General features: G+C 42.6%; 1 protein-coding gene across 6 annotated transcripts in view; it reads left to right on the top strand.

Moving 5' to 3' along the window:
• Nucleotides 1–17,257, top strand: part of LOC128605308 (arginyl-tRNA--protein transferase 1) — a 101,508-nt gene that overhangs the window by 32,980 nt on the left and 51,271 nt on the right. For 5 of the 6 annotated variants that reach the window (XM_053620588.1, XM_053620589.1, XM_053620590.1 and 2 more), the window contains one exon: nt 10,449–10,481. The exons of the other annotated variant lie outside the window; for it this stretch is intronic. In XM_053620588.1, the coding sequence (XP_053476563.1) occupies nt 10,449–10,481 (33 nt within the window). The remainder of the gene's footprint in view (nt 1–10,448; nt 10,482–17,257) is intronic. 6 annotated transcript variants of the gene reach the window in all.

Raw genomic sequence — 17,257 nt, 5'->3', positions numbered from 1 at the left:
ATAGCTAGTTATCAAATTGGCTGACTTGAAATGAATACTGTTTTCAGTTTTGCCAAGAAAATGCCAACATTTCATAAACTCGTCGCTGCTGCATACTGTTGGTGTTTGTGCTCGAGCTTTATAAAATTTGCTACCGTACTAAGATCGAATCTAGGGTTGTGTGTGTTCGTCTTCTCTTATGGTGCAGAGAGATGCTGATCGAGTGGTAACGAGATCCTTTTTATAGTAGAAAAAGGTCTCCTTCCATGTAATGTGGAATACAGCAAGTTTAGCTTCTCAGCACTAAGAGTCTTACTATTTAATTAGAATTCATTTGAAAGAGCATTATGCATCGATGATTTGTCAAAGTTTGTCAGGATTAGATTTCTTAACAGTTAAATAGGTTGAGTCGATTAAGATTTGTGTTGTTATTGTTATTATTATTATATATTTTTTAACTCCTTGAGCCTGACCAGCCATTCCTACTGCTCCTCCCCCAAGACCTTCAGTGATTAAAGTTCACATGCTTTCAAGTGCAATCAACTGTTTGAAAGCCAAATTCTAACAGTACTGATACTCGATATTTGACTCGTACAGATTTATAAGAATGGTCAGGACTCAGGAGTGCCTTCGCTGTCCTGTTTTTCTTCATAATAAAAATATTTACTTGATTGTTATGTAAAGCAGGTCATTCAAGCGGTTCAAAGCTTTATACAGTTTGTATGTACATACCTGTCCAGGAGCAGCATTGTTCATTTTGCGTCCAGTTTCGTCAGCTTCACCAGTAATAAAGTACTCTATCATGGTAAAGCGCTGCTTTTTTGTGTATTTTTTTTTGCTCACGAGCGAATTATTTGGCTGTGCTGGGTGCTTACCGAGGCAGAATAAACACAAACAGGCAACCCAAACTGTAACACAGTTTTCCAAAACAGGTTTTCTCATACATGTAATACACTTGTGCTGAGGCCATGGATTAAACTATTATTTTTGAGCATGTTTTACACTATATGGCGTAAAGTTTATGGACAACTGACCATCACACCAATATGTGTGCCTTCCTAAACTGTTACCACAAAGTTAGAAGTGCACAGTTATAGGCTGTCTTTATATGCAGTAGTATTACAGTTTACATTTACAGCATTTGGCGGACACCCTTATATGGAGCGGGTTACGTTTATCTCATTTATACAACTAAGCAGTTGAACTAAGGACCTTGCTCAAGGGCCCAAACCTATTCCAGCATGACAATGTCCAATGACGTCAATGAAGACATGGTTTGCCAAGGTTGGAGTGGAAGAACTCGAGTGGTCTGCACAGAGCCTTGACCTCAACCCCAGTGAACACCTTTAGGATGAACTGGAACACCGACTGCACCTCAGGCCTCCTCAACCAACAACAGTGTCTGTCCTCATTAATGCATGTATGGCTGAATGCCATATCCCCACAGTCCCACAGCCATGCTCCAAAATCTAGTGGAAAGCCTTCCCAGAAGAGTGGAGGTTATTATAACAGCTAAAATGGGTGTCTAAATCTAGAATCTAGAAAGGTCAGGTGTGCACAAACCTTTGCCCGTATAACGTATTCTTCCAGGTTATTTCTACAAATAAGAAAAAGGGATGCATCCATTCTATCTAGAGTTTTAGCCAGGAATTCTGGGAATGCTAGTTTATTCAAAAAGGCTGTTATTCTCAAATGTTTACAATATGCAGACACTGGGGGGAAAACCCCATCAGGTCAATGAATTCTGCATGGCCATTATCAGTTCCTTAAAACAATCCCAGTTTTTGTAATCAATTGTAGTAGAATCTGATTGTTTGCAGGGAAAATCTGCAGAAAGACCTTTTGAGATACTACACATCTGTCCAGTGTTTGGACTTTATTTTATTTATTTATTTATTTATTTTTGGTGCTTTTTTGTTTCACTGTTAGAATTAGCCCCTTGTTTATGTCAGAAGAAAAAGCTGGTGCCAGTGCGATGGTGTTGTGAGCCCAAGCATGTAGAAACCGGTAACATACAGCAAACCTGGAAGCGCTTGAACAACAAGGCACTGTGAGAGATTGGTCGAGGGGAAGGAGCTCTCCAGCACTCTCTGTAACCTGTGAGAAGGTTTTTGTCCCCTCAGGCCTGGAAACTGGCCTGGCTCTGCCAAGGGGGCTTAGCAAATCGATAAATACTCCAGCTTTTAAACCATGGCTATGAATACTAAAAGCTGTGAGAGTCACCGGTCCTGCCCAGATTCTTTCCTGGTGCCATAAGAGAGCAGTCTTTATAGCTGGGAAGCTGTATGTGTTGGTGCGTGTGTTTGCATTAGCTCAGTTCCAGCAAGTGTTTATGGCCTAAGTGGGACAAACACTCGGCTCGGACAGTCTGGAGCAAGAACCGGCTTCATGTATGAAGCAAACCAAGTTGGATATACTTAACCGGTTATTCCAAAAGTGTAGCGCAGAGGTAGATGCCCTTTTCTAAATTAGCTTCAAGTTTCAGTAGTAATAATGGCTGTGCTGTCTGCATTCCCTGCTTCTTGGCCTGTCCAAAACCATTACACTGAAGCTTTCACAGCAGCCAGTACTTTAACCTGTGATGTTATTGCACTTGTATTTTATTGACACAGATGATGTTTATAGTAAAATGTCAGGCTACATTTATTTATTTATTTAGTCATTATTGAGTTGCTAGGATCGAGGTTTTGTAGTTGAGGCTACAACTTATTTGTTTGATTTTTCCCAAAAGAGTACTAGTTTATGGTAGTGTTTGGTCAGAATGGATTCACATACTCAGGTCTGTGTGGAGTTCCTCATGTTCTCCCTTGTTCATATGAGTTTCCTCGATGTTCTCCAGTTTCCAGTCTGCACATGCCAATGGGGAGTCCATGGATGTGAACTCCACATATTCCATGGATGTGAACGAGTGTGTGAATGTGAGTTTGCATGGTGCTCTGTGATGTACTGGTGTCCCATCCCAATGCGTATTCCTGTCGTGTGCCCACTGTTCCTGGGATAGCCTCAAGATACACCACAACACTGATTAGAGTAAAGCTGTTACTAGAGATGAATGACTGGTTGGATATTTATTGCAGGAATAAAGTTTACACAAATCGAAAAAGTTGTGCAACTGCCAATATACTGACTGTCTCAAAGTGACCCCTTGGTAAAAGTGATACAAATTGAAATATGTATTGCAAATAGAAATGACCATTAGTGGCAATAAACTTTTTTTTGAACTACAAATCTCTGGTGAAATTTTGGAAGTAATGTTTACTATACATGTTTGCAGATTTTTAAAAATGGATGCGAAACAGCTATGCCGAATCATCCGTTCTTTGAGCCCAGACCGTTCAAGGAGCACTTGACCATTTTGAATAGATATGTGACTGTCTGAAATTAGCTCCAGGGTGTTCTCTTATGTCTAATGTCACATTTAGTGCTGCTTTGTCTACAGGCTCAGCTCTTTCACTTCCTGTTCAAGTCATTGATCGATAAGGTTCGTTTTTGCGACTATCGCAACGTCTATTTGCGACTATCGGGAACGAAATTGGCCATGCACTGTGGGTGGGAAAGCTGGCATTAATCTCACTTCCTTGTCAATCACAGAGCCAATCGTGGGCATCAGTGAGTTCATTTATGTGGAAGAAGCCCTTTTCGATTGGTAGTTCTTATGTGATCAGCGAAAAATGGCTGATAGGTTGGATCAATTCTGAACTGTGTTTCTGTGTCAGTTTTTGTGTCACATTTTGTGTGTTATTTTTAAATCTAGTCGTCTACTAGCCAAACACATTAAGATGTATTTCAGTGTAGACATTTCATTAGTTTGCCAGTGAGACACTGTAAAGTCTATCAAACCTGATGAATGAGGGGACGGACATGCTTAAAGTACGAGCGGCATGACAATTTAATGAGGGTAGAAGAGCTCAGCACAGAATTAGCCTACATCAGTGGTGTGTGTGTGTGTTTGAGAATGAGAAACGACTGCTTCCCTGTTGCCTTAAAGGTTCAGTTTGTATGGTTGAGACAACCTATCGTAGTGATTCAGTCATGTGATTGTCTGTTGCAGTTACCATATTTGTGCCCGAATTTCTGGCTTCGCTGCAAAGTGGAAACAGCTAGAGGAGAAAGATGGCTGAAGTCCCTCACCTTCCTTCAGAAAAGAATACATTATACTGGGACAAAGCCGATTAAATGAAAGTGTGTATGCAGTGTGTGTATTTTCCACCAAACTGGCAGAAAACCTGGTGCCTTGTTCTAAGTTGTTTAACAAATCCAGATGTAAATATCAGGAAATGAAAGCTGAAATTGTGATCGATCATCTCGTACTTATCTTTTCATCTCAAACCCAAATGTCTCCAGTGTATAGCAAAAGCAAGACAAAAGTACAAAGGAGCCAAGGGAACGAAATTGGCCATGCACTGTGGGTGGGAAAGCTGGCATTAATCTCACTTCCTTGTCAATCACAGAGCCAATCGTGGGCATCAGTGAGTTCATTTATGTGGAAGAAGCCTTCACCCTTCTGGATTGGTAGTTGTTATGTGATCGGTGAAAAATGGCTGTTCGGTTGGATTTGGCCAAGAGCAAATTAGGGAGAAAATGGAGAGAAAATTCATAAAAAAGGTAACATTTATCCAGTGCGACATCACCTGAAATGCAAGGATGATACAGTGCTGTGAATTGTTTCAGAAATTAATACAAAATCTAAGATAAAACAACAGCAACCTTAGTAAACTCAACATACAGTTTTTAATTGATAGTTATTTATTGAAGCAAAAAAGTTATCCAATACCAACTGGACTGGTGTGAAAATATATTTCCCCCCATAGTTACTGATTCCCCAAATGTATGAAACTGCATTCATAACAGGGTTCAGCTGGACTAGACACAACCAGGCCTGATTACTGTACCATCAGATCAACACTTAAATAGAACTTTTTCCAACAGCACGATGTTGGTTAACCCAGTAACACATTATGCCAAAGTTAAAAGAAATTCCAGAAATGATGAGGAAGAAGATGATTGAAATACCTCAGTCTGGGAAGGGTTATAAAGTTGTTTCAAAGGCTCTGGGACTCCAAAGAACCACAGTGAGAGCCATTACCTCCAATGGAAAAACTCAGCACAGTAGTGAACTTTCCCAGAAGTGACCGACCTTCCAAAACTCCTCCAAGAGCACAGCAACTACTCACCCAGGAAGTCACAAAAGAGCCAAGGACAACATCAAAGGAACAACTATGAAACTGCATTCATAATGTGGTTCAGCAGGACTAGACGCAACCAGGCCTGAAAACCCTTCTTTGTGTCATGCCTGTTCAGTCAAATCAACACTTAAATAGAACTTTTTCAACAGCATGAAGTTGGTTAAAAGGTCTTACCCAGTAACATACTATGCCAAAACTGAAAGAAATTCCAGAAATGATGAGGAAGAAGGTGATTGAAATACATCAGTCTAGGAAGGGCTACAAAGCTATTTCAGAGTTTCTGGGACTCCAAAGGACCACAGTTAGGGCCATAATCTCCAAATGGGAAAAACTCGGCACAGTAGTGAACCTTTCCAGAAATGGCCGACCTTCCAAGATTGCTCCAAGAGCACAGCAACGACTCATCCAGCAAGTCACAAGTACAACATCAAAGGAACTACAGGCTGCTCATGCATCAGTAAAGGTCACTGTTCATGACTCCACTATCAGAAAGACACTGGGCAAATACGGCATCCATGGAAGTGTGGTGAGTTGAAAACCACTGCTAACCCAGAAGAACATTAAGGCTCATCTGAATTTTGCCAAAACACAGCTTGATGATCCGCAAACCTTTTGAGAGAATGTTCTGTGGATTGAGGAGTCGAAAGTGGAACTGTTTGGAAGACAGGGGTCCCATTACAACTGGCATAAACCAAACACAGAATTCCACAAAAAGAACATAATACCTACTGTCAAGCATGGTGGTGGAAGTGTGATGGTGTGGGGAAGCTTTGCTGCTTCAGGGCCTGGGCAACTTGTAATAATTGAGGGAAACATGAATTCTGCTCTCTACCAGAAAATCCTAAAGGAGAATGTCCGGTCTTCAGTCTGCAAACTGAAACTCAAGCGCAACTGGATTATGGAGCAAGACAATGATCCAAAGCATAGGAGTAAATCCTAGTCCTAGAAGTAAGTGAAAGACTGATCTCCAGTTATGGGAAGCATTTGGTTGCAGTTATTGCTGCTAAAGGTGACACAAACAGATTTTAAGTTTAAGCGGGCAATTAGTTTTTCACATAGGTTGGATAACTTTTTTAGCTTCAATCAAAAAATAATAAAAACTGTATTATATGTTTACTCAGGTTGCCTTTGTTTTATGTTGTATGTTGTTTGAAGATCTAAAACTATTTAGTAGGAGAAACAGACTAAACCAGGATGGGGGCAAATACTTTTTGACATAATTTTAAAGATATAAAAACTGATGTGTAGTATGACTATGTAATGGATCATCATAGTTTCTTCATTTCAAGTGCAGAAATGGTTCTGGTTTCTTAAGAACAGTATGTAGACGCTTTCTGTGCACCTGATGGACACACTGTTGTTACAAATCCTGTACACAAATGTATGATTGGAAGCTAGTTAATGCAAAATGCATGGAGAAGGAATCATTCTTCTCAGTGTTCTGTTTAGTAAAGATGGATACTTGGTAACAAAACAGCAGAGTTGTAGGTACCTCTTGTTCCATCTGCCTTGATCTCTACACCATTTTGGACTCCCCTAACTTTTTTTTTTTTTTTGGTTTTTGCTACAAAGACATTAGATGGAAAAAACAGCTGGGAGCTGACTAATTCTCTCCAGCCCTTCAATAAGAGACGTAGCCTACTGTTGTGTAGCGTTTAAAACCACAGGAGCCTGCTTTCTCCAGAGCATACGTGTGTGTGTGTGTGTGTGTGTGTGTGTGTGTGTGTGTGTGCGTGCGTGTGGGGCCATACTTGCCGGGTAACAGTAGAGATGTTATAATGAGTTATTTACAGAAATGGAGTTTTATTGACCTCTAATGTGTTAAATGTTCCCAGACACACTCATGTCAGCAGACTTATCACACATATAGTGGGGGAGGGGGTATGATGACGATGACTACTCCTCTCTCTCTCTCTCTCTCACTCTCTCACTCTCTCACTCACTCACACACACACATACATACATACATACAATTTTTTTTCTTTTTTTTTTTTTTTTATAGTTGTGTGTCCTCCCTGGACTATCAGAATCCTGTGGTCTGGAATGAAAAGTCTAATAATTGGATTGGGCTCTTGGCATTAGAAAGGGGTGTGCGCATCTCTGTACAGTATGTGTGTGTGTGTGTGTGTGTGTGTGTGAGAGAGAGAGAGAGAGAGAGAGAGGAGGAGGAGTAGTCATCGTCGTCATCGTCGTCGACTCCCTTAATCTCCTGCAGCCAGGACAACAAGCTGGGGGTAAGGATAACACGCATCATTCTGGTGCCTGGAGGAAGCTTTTACACACACACACACACACACACACACACACATGCAAAAGGAATACAAGAATGTATGTATATATACACTCACTGGCCAATGTAATAGGATCGCCTACTTTAATATGTTCATTGAAATTGCCCAATTTAGGTAAACCTATGAGAGGGGGTGTTCCTATTAAAGTGGCCAGTGAAATATATACAGGCATTCTTATTTTCCTTTGCTCTGTGCCCACTGCAGCCATAGATTCCTTTTCTCGATGTGGCCTTTTGCTGTTGTAGACCATCTGCTTTAAGGTTCTGTATGTCTTGACATACTTTTCTGCTCACCACGGTGGTAAAGAGTGATTATTATTATTATTATTATTATTATTATTTGAGTTGCCATAGCCTTCCTGTTCGCATGAACCAGTCTGGCCATTCTGCTCGAACCTCTCTCATCAGCCAGCCTGTCTGGTACCAACAACCAGTCTGTCAGATGACATTTTCCCCCATTCTGATGTTTGATGTGAACATTAACTGAAGCCCATGGCCCTGTATTGTTGTGCTGCTGCCACATGATTGGCTAATTGGATAATCGCACGAATGAACAGGTGTTCCTAATAATAAAGTGAGTGTATATAACTTCAGGACTGTGCAGCTAGTGTTGTCCCCCCCCACTGCCCTCATGTTGCCTGTTCAACATGTTTTATATTCAGTGATGTTTCATCTATCTTGATTACAATGGCTTTACAGTGTTTCATGTTGCCCTTGCCATTATCGTCAGCAAGATTTGTGCTTAGGCACACCTCATACATCATAGACGTGTGTGTGTGTGTGTGTGTGTGTGTGTGTGTCTATATGCGAATGTTGTGCAGTTTGACCGCTGTTTCTCATTTTAGTTTGGTTTGTGATCTCAACCTATAAACACGCCCAGCTTATCCACAAGACCTGAGGGTCACCCAGTCAGTTTCTAAAAAACATAAAGCAGATCCACCAAACACAGTGGAAAAAATATTCATCAGACAAGAGAACATCCTGACGAAGGCAATTTGTTTCTCCGTCTCCCTCAAAAAGTGAGGTTGGTCATGTCATGTGGGGGGTGGGTGGGAAGGGGGGTATCATTTGGTATCAAATAAATAACACAATTCCACAATAAAAGATCCACAAATGCATAAGTTTTTGTAATTCCCGAATAAGTATTTGGTTCACACACAAATGCAAAACCTCACTTGTTTATTTGTGGAGTTGACTTTTCTGCATGTGGTATTTGTAGAACAACCTGTACTTATCTGTGGATTTCTGAACCATTTCGTATGTTGACTTGTGGGTTTTTTTGTTTTTCTTTTTCCTTTTTCCCCCTGCTCTAGCCAATCAGATAGCGCCCACATTACTCCAACCAGTCACAGCAGATAAATGCTCAACCAATCAGCGAGTTCTGCAGTATCAGGCTAACGTCAGATGAGTTTAGTAAACTTTCCTTGCTTACAAAATTCAAATCCAATAAAAAAGAAAAGTGTATGTTTTTGAATGGTCAGAAAATTACTCGCATCCCTGCGGTGAACTGGTGTCCCATCCAGGGTGGAATTTTCCTGTGTTACCAGGTCTAGTTCTCGATCTGCCACGACCCTGAACCGGATGAAGCGCTTACTGAAGATGAATGAATGGGGAAAAAAAAAACCTCATTACTTGCATAATCTGAGAGGAAAAAATAATAATCCGTCGCTAGTGTTCCTGATAATTAAGACTTCCCAACTTTCATTGATTGGCACAAAGCCTCGTCATGCTCAAGTCTTAATAATGGAAATAAATATTGCAATAAATGAATAAATAAATGCAAAATGAAAATCATTATTTTGGAAGACAATTTTTTTTTTTTTACATCATTTGGAAAATATAGATCATTTCCTTACAAAGGAATGTAGTGGTATTTTACAGTAAGATGATATATTTAACGTACTCGTGTTTTACAGTAAGGCTATATTTTTATATAATTATTTCTAAATAAAACTATGAATAATTTTTTTTATATATATTTTGAGCAGGGGCATTAGCTGTACTGTTAATCATCCGGGGCGGAGCCCAGATTCTTCTCCATCGAAAAACTTTTAAAAACATACTTCTAAATAGACTGTTTCCATGCATTTTTCCCCTCTTGCATATGAGGGCTAATTGCTTAAAGAAATATGAAAGTTGGACAAAAAAAAGTTGGATTTCTCATAAAAACTTGCCTTGGGTGTTATCACTGTTCGCAGGACTAAGAGACTGATAAAATATCAAACTTTTTGGCTATTTAACATGAGATTAGGCTAGTTCGGTGTCGCTAGCCAAGGGGAGGCACATCTAAGCGATCACCTGTATGGGTTTAGCTGCTACAGTGCGATGTCAAGTATATTATTTATCCTTATGCTCAGCTCATATCATGTTCACGTAACTTAGACCTCATGTAGACATTTACACACCTTGTTTTCCTGCTCAGCATCAGAGGATGTTAGTGTTTCAGCTTCAACCCCTTTACTTATTAAAAAACAGAACCAACAACAAACAAACAAACAAATAAATAAAACCACATATATCCATTTTTCCCCCTCACAATAACTGACCTAGCTGACCTAGCGTTTGGCAGAATTGATAGCTGTCCAATTCAGCCAATAAGACACGAGTATTTCCACATATTTTCCTGTAAACACTGTCTGATTGGTCTCGCCTCTGTTCACCAAAGATACAAACTTAGAACACCGCCGTTTTCTTTTACTGAAGTTTTCGTTTAATTTTTTTAATTTCGCAAGCGTCAAAAGTTTCCTAAGCTCATCTGAGACATGAGTACCACGAGCGTTAGCGCAAAGGTGTCTCGCTATCTGATTGGCTAGAACAGACCCTTGTTTGGATAGAACTGCCTGAGCCAGTGCTTATTTGTGAATTACAAAAACATGCATTGTGCATTGCATATTATTTATTTGTGGCTCTCGCTTTATATTTATGAATTGTTTGTGCTTTATGACCATGTGCACTAACATTTCGTCTGTCTTTCCTGTCTCTCCTTTTTGCAGTTTAAGAGGTTCCTGTGTGACTCACCACTAGAGGTAGGTTTCTTCACACCGAAGCCACATACATTATGCGTACATTTTCCTGGTGTGATATCGTTAATGTAACACTGAAATATCCAGACGTGGTTGCGTGTCGTGGTGGAGGTCAGGGTGCTGGCATTGTTCACCTGTTCTCAGTCTTGCACAAGAATGACACTGGAAAATGTGTTCATCAGACAGGCTTGGAGAAATGTGCATGAAAGAACACAGTGGTTTGGTCTGATCTGAAGTGGAACCAGTGTCAGGCAGCATGCAAAGACAAAGATCAACACCACTTGTTCTCTGACTGGCGCAGTCTCTGGATGAACTGTATCAAGAAAACAAAAATAACATAACTGGACCACGACACGGTTGGGTCTAACAGCGGTTTAACTCTCCCGATTTCCATAAATATGTAACTTCGATTGAACATTAATAACACATTCTGTGAATTCATTCTGTAAGTCTGGAATTATAGACAATACTCACTCACTTCAAGTGAATGGAACAAAATGACTGTACGAGATAAATATTACACTGGAGAAATGACCAAAAATAATCATCATATGAACGTGCTTTTTGAAATAACTGTCTCTCTCTCAAGACGAGGTGGGGAAAATGACCCACATAGATAATAAAATCAACGTTAAAATTTATTTATTTATTTATTTATTTTTAAAAATCTTGCTCTGTCTCCAGAAACTATTGCTGCCTTTGACTAAATATGACTTTTTAGTTATATAAATTCCTATAACTTTTAGCTTTACCAAAGAGCTTTTAGCACAATAGAGGTAGACAGTTCTACCTGAAATGTAGGCCTGTGCAAGTCAGGTAACAGGTAAAAAAAACAAACAAAAACAATTACGCAAAATCAGGACTGTAATTTAAAAACAACAATAATAGGAACAATTAGAAATTTACCACGAAGTTCATGCATGAGCATACACTGGGGCTGCTGTATGGCTTGTGGTCCAGGGGCTCTTGTGTAGTTTGATGGCATCATGAATTCTGCCAAGCTAATATTTTAGCCCAAAACTTGGTTATATCTTCCAGGAGGTTAAGACCTCAGCTGCAGATGGAGCTTTCAACAAGAGAATGATGTCAAACAAATTTCCAAATCAAACACAAAATCATCACGTTACAATGACCATCTCAGTCTCCAGATATGAACCCTGCTGAACTTGTGCTATGAATTGAAGGGGTTATCTGCATGCATTAGAGGAGCATATAGAGCAGTTAGCCACTACAGGAAGAATCTCCATGCTGTTATACTTTCCAGGAAGAACATTCACCAAACATTCATTTTATTGTCCCCATCATTTTGAAAATGGTGGTTGTGTGTATTTTTTAAGAAACCCTTAAAATGTAGGGTGTCCCAAAAGTCTCCATTCATAGAGGAAATTAACACTTTTTAACAAAATGTCTTTAAAAATTTTTCATGCTTAGTTTATAGTGTGCGTGTATATATATATTTTCTGATAGCCTTTAAGAATGCCTTTGACAAAAGACGAACATGCTGAAATCATTCACATGGCTGGATCAGGAAGATGTCGCAAGGTTGCGATGGACTATAACAGTAAACATGGCAAGCACATCACACACGACAACGTTGCCAAACTTATAAACAAATTCAAAAAGACTTGAAGTGTTGCGGACCAACCGAGAAGCGGACTTCCACGAACATCCACTGACAAAGGCACAACCGACGTTGTGCTGGCAAACATACAGTGGTGCTTGAAAGTTTTAGAGTTTATATAGAATTTTCTATGTCTACTTAAATATTACCTAAAACATAACCGATTTGTCCTAAAAGTAGATAAAGAGAACCCAATTAAACAAATGAGACAAAAATATCATACTTGGTCATTTATTTATTGAGGAAAATGATCCAGGAATTGAGGTCATAAAGGAACTCCTGGTAACTTCTAAGCAACTAAAGGCCTTCCGCACATTGGCTAATGTTCATGAGTCCACCATCAGGAGAACACTGAACAACAATGGTGTACATGGCAAAGTTGCAAGGAGAAGACTACTGCTCTCCAAAAAGAACATTGCTGCCCATCTGCAGTTTGCTAAAGATCATTTGGACAACAGAAGGCTATTGAAAAAATGTTTTGTGGACAGATGAGACCAAAATATAATTTTTGGTTTAAATGAGAAGCGTTATGTTTGGGGAAAGGAAAACACTGCATTCCAGCATAAGAACCTTATCCCACCTATGAAACATGGTGGTGGTAGTATCATGGTTTGGGCATGTTTTGCTGCATCAGGGCCAGGATGACTTGCCGTCACTGATGAAACAAAGAATTCTGAATTATACCTGCGAATTCTAAAGGAAAATGTCAGGACATCTGTCTGTGATGTGAATCTTCAGAGAAAGTGGGTCATACTGCAAGACAATGACCTTAAGCACACAATTTGTTCTATTAAATAATGATTAAAGAAGAATAAAGTTAATGTTTTGGAATGGCCAAGTCAAAGTCCTGACCTTAATCCAATAGAAATGTTGTGGAAGGACCTGAAGCAAGTAGTTCATGTGAGGAAACCCACTGTCACAGCTCAGTCCGATCAGAACTCAAATTCCCAAGATGCAACACTCACTTCTCATGCACGCATGCACTCACCATCCCCGGAGTTCTGATCGGACACACCTGGCACCAATCACACACACACACTCTCACCACTAGTACTTAGGGAAGTCATTCACCCAGAATCTACGTGAAGTATACGCTCAATCACTCGTTTCTCTGCGTTACCAAGCCGTTCTAGTTTGTTTGTTTTCTCGTGATCCTCGACCCTTGTTTCTGGTTTCGACTACGCTCTCTTCCTGACCCCGTTAGGTGTGTTGTTCGCTCGATCGCTTGACCTTTGCCTGTCCTACAACTACGTTTCTTGAACTTCCCGATACGACGCTCTACACCTGCCGCCCGCTCCTGCTTCCGTGCCGATTCGAGGTTCGTGACAGAATACTTCGCCTTCCAATGGAAGCAGCGGGAGATCCCCGTTGGCCGCAAGCCATCGAGGGACATGGCCGGATGATTAGTGACCATGATCACCGTCTCGCAAACCTGACTGAGCAGGTAGCTCGGCTAAACCAAGCTGCGCAGCTTTCTACGGCACCGACCACACGCTTACCTCCTACTCCAGCGCCGGAGAAATGCGACGGAGATCCGGCACGCTGCCGAGGTTTTTTACTCCAGTGCTCCCTGTTTTTTTCCACTTACCCAGACATGACGGAAAATCGGAAAATAATCCACTTCATGGAACTTTTAACCGGGAGAGCTCTCCGTGGAATAGGAACAGGAAGGGAACGTTATCAGCACGTATGATCAGCTGACATCACGCTTCCGCACTGTATTCGATCATTCCCCAGACAACCGGGAGACTGGGGAGGAATTATTGTCCTTGATGCAGGGATCACGTTGTGTGGCGGATTACACTCTTGAATTTCGTACTGTGGCCGCTACGAGCGGATGGAATCAACCCGCTCTAAAGACTATGTTTCGCTGGGGATTAAATGCCGACATCGTAACGGAGCTGGCGTGCCGCAATGATCAGCTGACTCTCGACTCACTCATCAACGTAGCTATAGACCTGGATCGTCTACTACGGAGCCGCCGCTCCATACGCAGCGAGGCGGAAGCACCAGCATCTGAGAGCCCTAGCGAACCCATGCAGCTGGGACAGACTCGGGTGAGCATGCAGGAGAGAGAATGACGGCGCCGTGAACATTGTTGTTTCTACTGTGGCGAGAACGGCCACTTTGTGCAACAATGCCCTCTCAAACAGTGCTCTACCCGAGGGGAAACCAAAACTGCCAAACAACCTCAGCCAGGGGTGAGTTTAGAACCCATTGCCCAGTACTCAGTTCAGTCTGCGTTCGTATTACCCGTTATATTAGAATACTCAAGCGTTTCCTGTATTTTAGAGGCGCTGATTGACTCTGGAGCGGCGGGGAACTCCATTGACCAAGAAACCATACTCCAATATAACATCCCCGTTCGTCCCCTCAGCACCCCCCGCCGTGTCCAAGCCATTGATGGAGCCCCCATTGGAGATGGCTTAATTACCCACTGCACCGAACCTATTAACCTCCGCACCAGCGCTCTTCATCAGGAGAAAATTACGTTCCATGTCATTGTGACGGCCCGGCATCCAGTGGTTCTCCGTCTTCTTTGGCTCGAACATCACAACCCACAAATTTCATGGAATCAAAGGGAGATAACTCGCTGGTCAGCTCACTGCATCAATCACTGTCTCCAAGTCCCTGTGATCTGCTTAGCATCCACATCCGTTGAGAGCCCGGACAAGGCAGACAACGTTCTGATCCCCAGTGTTTACCACGACCTCATAGAAGTATTCAGTAAGAAGAAGGCTAGTGGACTACCTCCTCATCGAGATTACGACTGCGCAATCGATTTGCTCCCAGGCACTACACCACCTCGAGGGAGAGTCTATCCGTTAATGGTAACTGAGCAGAAAGCCATGGAAGAGTACATTCAGGAAGCGTTGCACCAAGGTTATATACGACCATCTACTTCTCCAGCATCCGCGGGGTTTTTCTTCGTGGAGAAGAAGGGAGGAGGTTTACGACCATGCATCGACTACCGAGGACTAAACCAGTCTTGCGTCAAGTACCGTTACCCACTACCTCTAGTACCAGCCGCTCTGGAACAATTACGCACTGCCACCATCTTCACGAAACTGGACTTACGCAGTGTATACAACTTGGTCCGGATTCGAGAGGGAGATGAATGGAAGACTGGGTTCAGCACAACTTCAGGCCACTATGAGTATCAGGTCATGCCGTATGGGCTTTCTAACGCTCCCTCGGTCTTCCAGTGTCTAATTAACGACGTGTTACGTGACATGCTGGGACGCCATGTGATCGCCTACATAGATGACATTCTGATATATTCTGACTCCCGGGAGGAACATGTTCACCACGTCCGCCAAGTTCTACAACGACTGCTCCGTCATCAGTTATATGTTAAAGCTGAGAAATGCGAATTTCATAGAACCACCATTGCGTTTCTGGGATACGTCATCAGCCCCGAGGGGATCTACATGGACCAAGAAAAGGTCCAGGCAGTAGTAAACTGGCCCACTCCCACGACGATCAAGGAACTACAGAGGATTCTGGGGTTTGCGAACTTCTACAGAAGGTTTATCAGAAATTTCAGTGCCATCGCCAACCCCCTCACGTCCCTGCTAAAGGGGAAACCCAAATGTCTGTCATGGAATTCAACCACCCAAACCGCCTTCGACAAGCTCAAGAAAGCCTTCACTACTGCACCCATCATCAAACATCCGGACCCATCCAGACCGTTTATAGTGGAGGTGGATGCGTCAGAGACCGGGGTAGGAGCCATTCTATCCCAATGATTTGGAGAGAAGCCAAAGCTCCATCCGGTGGCGTTCTTCTCGCGAAAGCTTTCCCCCGCTGAGAGAAACTACGATGTGGGAAATCGTGAACTCTTGGCAATTAAGTTAGCGCTGGAGGAGTGGAGACACTGGTTAGAGGGGGCTACACATCCCTTCGTCATCTTCACAGACCATAAGAACCTGGAGTACCTTCGCACTGCAAAGTAACTCACACCCCGCCAGGCCCGATGGGCCCTGTTCTTCACCAGGTTTCACTTCACGTTATCCTACAGACCCGGGTCCAAGAACATAAAAGCTGACGCCCTGTCTCGTCTCGACCACACAGAACGTGTCAACGAGCATGAAGAGTACATCATCCATCCTTCATGTATTATCAATGCGCTAGAGTGGGATCTGGACCAGGAGCTAGAGCAGATTCCCCAGTCACAAGTACCCGTAAAGTGTCCTCCGAACAAACTATTTGTACCCGAAGAGTACCGCCAAGAACTCATCATCTGGGCACACACGGTACTCGGTACAGGGCATCCAGGGGCACAGCGCACACACCATCTCCTAAAAGAGAAGTACTGGTGGTCCAATATGGAGGGACATATACACAAGGTGGTGACGTCCTGTTCATCTTGCGCACAGAATAAGGTACCTCGGACCCTCCCAGCTGGGAGGCTCAAGCCCTTACCCATACCCGAACGTCCATGGTCACACATATCCGTAGACTTCATAACGGATTTGCCAAGATCCCAAGGAAATACCACAGTTCTAGTCACAGTGGACCGGTTTTCCAAGTCCGTACGTTTCATTCCATTACCTGCTCTCCCCACCACCTTCGTGACAGTCGAACTTCTATTCCAGCATGTGTTCAGATATTTCGGCATTCCGGAGGAGATTGTCAGTGACAGGGGCCCGCAGTTTACTTCCAGAGTGTGGTCCAGCTTCATGACCAAGATGGGAGTAACAGTGAATCTCACCTCCGGATATCACCCACAAGCCAATGGACAAGTTGAACGAATCAATCAGGAACTAGGGCGATTCCTCCGTACTTTCTGTGCCAATAACCCAGAGGATTGGAGCAAGTTTTTGCCATGGGCCGAGTACGCCCAGAACTCACTACGTCATTCGGCTACCAATCTCACTCCTTTCCAGTGCGTACTAGGTTACCAACCTCCACTGTTCCCGTGGAATGCGACTCCCACCGCAGCTCCTGCCATTGACCACTGGTTTGAACGTAGCGAGCGTGTCTGGGCTGACACCCACCGACGCCTGAAAGAGACCACAGACACATACAAGCGCAAAGCAGATCGCCACCGCAAAGAACACCCTAATTACCAACCAGGCGATCGGGTGTGGTTGTCCACAAAGGACTTAAGACAAGCTCATAGCTGTAAAAAACTAATGCCAAGATACACTGGACC

Source organism: Ictalurus furcatus, chromosome 3 (genome assembly GCF_023375685.1).
Source record: "Ictalurus furcatus strain D&B chromosome 3, Billie_1.0, whole genome shotgun sequence".
Classification (NCBI taxonomy): Eukaryota; Metazoa; Chordata; class Actinopteri; order Siluriformes; family Ictaluridae; genus Ictalurus; species Ictalurus furcatus.
Note: the sequence above shows the minus strand (reverse complement) of the source record. Positions and strands in the feature narration are given on the sequence as shown.